This window comes from Artibeus jamaicensis, unplaced genomic scaffold (genome assembly GCF_021234435.1).
Source record: "Artibeus jamaicensis isolate MK-2021 breed Jamaican fruit bat unplaced genomic scaffold, CSHL_Jam_final scaffold_1689, whole genome shotgun sequence".
In the NCBI taxonomy this organism is placed as follows: Eukaryota; Metazoa; Chordata; class Mammalia; order Chiroptera; family Phyllostomidae; genus Artibeus; species Artibeus jamaicensis.
Genome location: NW_026522029.1, coordinates 9,638,083 through 9,644,197, shown reverse-complemented (window position 1 = coordinate 9,644,197; position 6,115 = coordinate 9,638,083). Strand labels below are relative to the sequence as shown.

The window sequence follows — 6,115 nt, the reverse complement described above, 5'->3', positions numbered from 1 at the left end:
GGCCAGAGTGACCCCTCTGCTTTCCGAGGCTGGACACGCCTTGCTTTTTCCCACTAGAGACGGGCAACACACAGAGAGCACCAGCGAGGCCAAGAGGGCTAGGCAATGAGATTCGGGAGGTCCTTAAACCCCATCGGGGCCTGCGGGCTCCAGGGGAGGGCAGAGCTCACAGGAGGCCTCAAGGCAGGAATGTGAAACAGGCGGTCACTGGTCTCCCGTCCACTGCAGGGTCAAAGTGGGTGTGTTGTTTTCTCTCTGAGGACTCAAGGAAGAAAAACAAAACCTGGACCAGTTTTTTGTTCACGCTGTTTCTCTCTATAACCACACCCAGTTCGTTCCAGGCGTGGGGAGGAGGACCTCGGCACTGCCTGCTTCGGGGCGTTTCCTGCTCTCGGCCCACTGGCATTTGATCCTTTATGTGTGACCTTCCCTCCGGGGACTGCGTGACGCTCTTTGGTAACTTGGCTTATAATCACAGGCCCTTGGGTCCACTCATTTTGTTCTTGCCCCTTTAGGGGGACTGCGCATATCTCAGTAAGGAGGGTATTTCCTCAGGATCAGCCGGGGGAGCTTCCTAAATCCCGCCCATCCAGGGTCTAATCCTGGGCTCTTGGCCCAGTCGGCTTCCCCGCCCCCATCTCCATTCTGATCTCTGCCCTGAGGCCAAGGCCACAGCTGCACTGTTAGAAAAAGCCGGTGAGCTGGTTCCTGGCAGCAGAAAGAGAGTAGCGTTGCTCATACAGAAAAGGTAAATCGACCTCACCAAATGCACCGTCCAGTTAATAACAGCCTGTATTCACTGAGCACTAATTATGGGCCAGGCTCTGCAGTGAGTGATTTACAAACATTATTTCATTAAACCGGCACTACAGGTTTATGAAGCAGGTACTTTTTATTAGTCCCCAGCTCACCCATGATGCAACTAAGATTTAGAGAGGTTATGTAACAGGCTCAAGGTCACGAAGCAAGCGGGTGAGCAAAGCTTATAATCCATATCTGTCTGGCTCCCGGAGTTTGTTCTTTAATCAATATTCTGTAATACCTCACATAATAATGCATGAAAATAAAGCTCTAAATAAATGATGGCCCATTTTAAAAACATGAGACACGTACTTGCTAAAAGTACGTGGGGATGGAATGTTTAAAAGAACTCGGAAATATCTCAAGAGCAGAGAACATATTAGCACTGCAGCATCTGGAACCCCGTGGGTCCTTAAGGACCCCCTGCAAGGCATCTTCCCAGGAATAAGGGATAGGGAACAGATCAGTCCGTGAAAGCTCATTGGAAGTAGCTGACATGCTCGTTAGTTAGGAAGTAATAACTCTTGGGCAGAGGAGCTAATGCCCCCGGCACATTTCCCTGTCTCTGCTTGCTCAGCTTCCCGGATCCCACGCTCCCGTGTTCAGCGTGGACTCAGGGTCCCTCCCGCCCCACCAGGCTGGTCAGCACCCCCGCCGTCCATTCCTCTGCTGACCCCTCTGGCGTCCAGAATCCCCCAGTAACTGCCCACGCTGCATCTGTTACCCTCTGTGTCTCTCACCTCTGGGTGGGCGTGTGGGCCTCTCCTCCTTTGCATTCCTCTCTCTCTCCTCCTGTCAGAATTTCTGTTGCCTTGAGTCTCCAGAATTCATGGAGACAGGGACCAGGGTTATAAAATATATATAAAAAACGAAGTTAAATTGCAATTTTCTAGATCAAACGTCGAACAATTTGTTAAGAATTCCACCCTAGACACTCAATTATTCAGTGTCTCTTAAGCGATACCATCCAGCTACTAAGTGAGGTTAAATCGTGAATCCTGTATCATTTATTCAGTCAAACCAAAATTATTATCCATCAGATGACACAGCTGAGAGCCATAATATCGTGGTGTTTTAGGGCGTGAGCTCTGGGGGCAGACCAAGGTCATACCCACGTGCACCCTCTCGTCCTGGGTGGCCTGGAGCCAGTTCCTGCACTGCGCAGTGCCTCGGCTTTCTCAGATGTAAAATGGGGATGATCACACTAGCCGGCCCGTAGGGTTGTTCGGACCATAAAGTGAGATAATGTAAAAATAACATTTTATGGAGAGTAGCTGGTTTCTGGTAAGCACTCAAAGACGGTATAATTATTGTAATTCACCATGTCAACAGACCTACTGTGATCAACAGATTTTTCTTAGGTGACCAAGAAAATGTATGTCTAGATTCATCAATAAACGTGGGCTTAAGATATATCCTCGGTTCATGCAGTCTCCTTGGCCTTACAAAGCAACAGCATAGAGGCACTAGTGCTTGCCCAAGGATAGAAGAGAGAAAAAGAGAATGAGAACCCCTCTATTTTAAGATTTTCTTGTGGTAGAAGGAATATGGGAGTTGAGAGCAGAAGATTTAGCTTCTACCTCTTAATATTCTCATTGATGAGTTTTGAGAACTTGAGACTCTGTTTTTAATTGCAAAAACGATCTTGCTAATCATAGCAATGTCCCACACTTAGGTCTACTAAAATGAAGTGGAACAATGGAGCCATGTTATAAATCGCAAACTGCTACATACTTCCAGTGGGTAGTGTGTTGCTCCTCATAAAGCGTTTTGGAGCATCCATGGGAAGCGACACACTAGTCACACAAGGCTTTGCGCCGGGCGACCTGGTGTGAGCTGGAGGGTTTAGTCCAGGTGCTGTGATTCCCACAGCAGCCGGCCACACGGATTTCATTATCTCTGGTTCACAGGTGGGAAAACCACGGCTCGGAACCATAGCAGAAAGTGCAGCTACACAAGGGTCATGTGACATTGTAACACAATTTTTCAGTTGCCAAAGTCCAGATAATGTTTTCGGGTATTTAAAAGCAGCCTCTTGATTGTATGTATCTCTTTACTGGTAGAACTGTTCACATACAGGCATGGAACACATAGTAACTTCCTTCGGAGAATGTATAGCCTACTCAGAAACAGTAATTAGATTTTTTAATCCTCACTCAGGATATGTTTATTGATTGTGGAGACAGAGAAAGAAACACTGATGTGTGGGAGAGAAACATCAATTGGTTGCCTACTATTCGTGCCTCAGTTGGCGACCAAACCCACAATCTATGTAGGTACTCTGACTGGGAATTGAACCTGTGACCTTCTGGTGCATGGGATGATGCACCAACCAACTGAGCCACCCAGCCAGGGAAGTAATTACATCTTTTTAATAATTGGAAACTATATGCAATCACACAACCGAATATATATTTATCAATGAACATGACTCAAATGACAAAATCAAACCCTAATCAGATGCAGTTCACTCTGAAGAAACTTGTGTCTCACTCATTTAACAACGCAATGGCTGTCTGGGGGCAGTGAGGGGCTTTGCACCCCACAGTCACTCATGGACCCAGGTTCCTTCCACCTTGTGGATCTGCCCTCTCCTTGGGCTGTGGAACCCTGCACTTTCAGCCAGCAGGAGAAGGAAGAAAGAAGCTCCACCTGCTTCTTAAGAAAGTCTCCGCCCAGAAGTGACACTTCTCACCTACCATCATGCCCTATCAGTGCTGGCTAGCCAAGGGATCGCCTCAGCAGCAAGACGGGCTGGAAACCATGATGCAGGGTGGACAGCAACCCCGCACTCCGTGAGCGGCCTCCAGTACCAGCCAGGGCTGCCAGAGGGCGCCATAGAAACTCAGTGATAGAAGCCCATATTATTCCCTACAGGCGAACTCTGGGACCAGCTGGGATTTAGAATTCAGAAACTGTCAGATCTTAGGAAGCTCATCCAGCCCTTCCCTGTGCCACATTACAGGTCACACCCACGCAGGAGTCTAGAGAAGATCCTTATAACCAAACAGTAGTATTTCTGCAGTGAAACAAAGTAATATTCACACTAACGAGTATTACATAAAAATATAAATCATCTCACATTGGTTGGAGTCAAGGTTTCACCGAAGAGGCCTTTCAAAGCCACAGGGGAGATGGACCAATGCTGAGATTTCTGAATTGCAGACCAGGGCCTGCCAGCTTGCATCAGGACTATTGATAGGATTCCCAGAAACAGAAGGGAAGGGTGTGGGTGTGTGTGGGAAGAACTCTCGTTCAAAGGGCAGAGGGTCAGAGGTGACTGGCCATGTACCATGTGCTTCAGCTCCCGGGCAAGTTCAATGCTTTGATCTCTTTGCCTTTCCAAACGCGCAGAGTTGTTGGGTCACGCAATAGATAGAACAGGCACTTGACCATTTGCGATGCACCCCAAGCAGCTGCTGCCCAGCACTTTGCCCCACTCACACCAGGTAGAGGAGCCGACACTCTGAAACCGACCATCAAAATGTCCCGCCCACCACGCACTGGCTCCACCAACAGGCAGCTGAAAATGAGCCAAAAACCTTTCAACTCAGTAGCCAAGCAGCTTACGTTTAGTTTCATAAGATCCCCTGTTGGACGCCTTCCTCAATTAAAAACGAAGAGATAATTTAATGTATGGGTAAGCCCCGAATATTCTCTTTGACCTAGGACGTTTCTCAAGCCAAATTTTTTGAGCCAGGGGCCCGATGCAGAGGACCACGCAGAGATGCACTATTTTTGCTGCAAACGACTCATTATTAGCCTTAATCTTCAGTGATTCAAGTCTGACAGTAGCAAAATCTGGCAATGTGACCTTGATGTTAATTTTTTTAATTATATAATTTTTTTTCCAAATATAGGTCAGTTAACTTTCTCATGACTTTAGCTGTGGTATCCAGTCCCCAGTGTTTTCACAAAGGCAGTAACCTCAGGCGATCTGGAGAGGCTTTGCTGCATGGTAATGAGAAGCCAAGCAGTACATATGAAACCTGACACTCATTTAAATAGCACCATGCATGAATTAAAGAAAAAAAACTGATAGATTGCAATATTCATCTCCTGACAACAAACTGGTGGAAAATGCTGTAAAACCTAAAAATAATGCACTTTAATTTTCCTAACAGCTTGAAGCAAAATTGGATGTTTTAAAATTGAAACCATATAGGGCACTGACTGGTGGGTCTTAATTCAAATAGGGAGGCTGTATGTGATATAGTATTTCATATTAAACCTGAGACTTCAGCTCAAATATTTTTTATACGGCTCCCCTGCCCCGAATGTTACCAAAGTCTTTATCAGATTAGTGATACTGACTTAGGTATATGAGATGTGCTTTTGTGACTAGCCGCCTGGAGATTCTCGAATGAATATATGACGGATATAAAACAGTAGACAGCTCTCTTTTCCCCAGCTGCCACTAAGGTGCTCTGTCCTTCTTAGGAAGCTAAGGCCACGTTGGGGTGAGACCCTCACTTCCTCCGGCGACTGGCACCACTGCCGGCAGCGCTCGCCCAGCCTTCTCCTACACTATGGCCTCCGTATCGGAGCTCGCCTGCATCTACTCGGCCCTTATCCTGCACGACGATGAGGTGAAGGTGACGGAGGATAAGATCAATGCCCTTATTAAAGCAGCTGGTGTAAATGTTGAACCTTTCTGGCCAGGCTTGTTTGCAAAGGCTCTGGCCAATGTCAACACTGGGAGCCTCATCTGTAATGTAGGGGCTGGCGGACCCGCCCCAGCAGCTAGTGCGGCACCAGCAGGAGGTCCTGCTCCCTCAACTGCTACTGCCCCAGCTGAGGAAAAGAAAGTGGAAGCAAAGAAAGAAGAATCTGAGGAGTCTGATGATGACATGGGCTTTGGACTATTTGACTAAACCTCTTTTGTAACACAGCCAATAAAAATCTGAACCTTAAAAAATAAATAAATGAATAAAAATAAAACACTAGACAGCTTTACAATGCCAGCTGGGCCCTATGGGTGACTTTGGGCAGGTGACTGTTTTCTCCTTGGTGAAGTGAAGACATTGGATTTATATCAAGAGTCCATTTCAGCTCTAGCCTCAATGGTTTCCAATACGATTATTTCAGGAGTAGGAATTGATTTTACTAGAAGGGGCGTGTGCAGGATTTTATGGCTGTTGTTCAAGCCACACATGTCACAGGAACTCTTTCTCACCTCATCCTACTTGGCCTGGGTCCTCTGTACTCACTGTACGTGACTCAGAGAGGCATCACATGGGTCAAACAGGCAAGGGAGACTTTATTTAAGGTCCCTGCAATAAAAGAGAGTGGTTGAACGCAACTCCCTTGAAAC

The 6,115-nt window shown here is 46.9% G+C and overlaps 1 protein-coding gene across 1 annotated transcript; it reads left to right on the top strand.

The window, feature by feature from the left end:
* The first annotated feature begins 5,271 nt into the window (after positions 1–5,271).
* Positions 5,272–5,711, top strand: LOC119054551 (60S acidic ribosomal protein P1-like). Its single transcript, XM_037152469.2, has one exon. The coding sequence runs from the start codon at positions 5,331–5,333 to the stop codon at positions 5,673–5,675; it is 345 nt and encodes a 114-aa protein (XP_037008364.2). The 5' UTR covers positions 5,272–5,330; the 3' UTR covers positions 5,676–5,711.
* Positions 5,712–6,115: the final 404 nt, after the last annotated feature.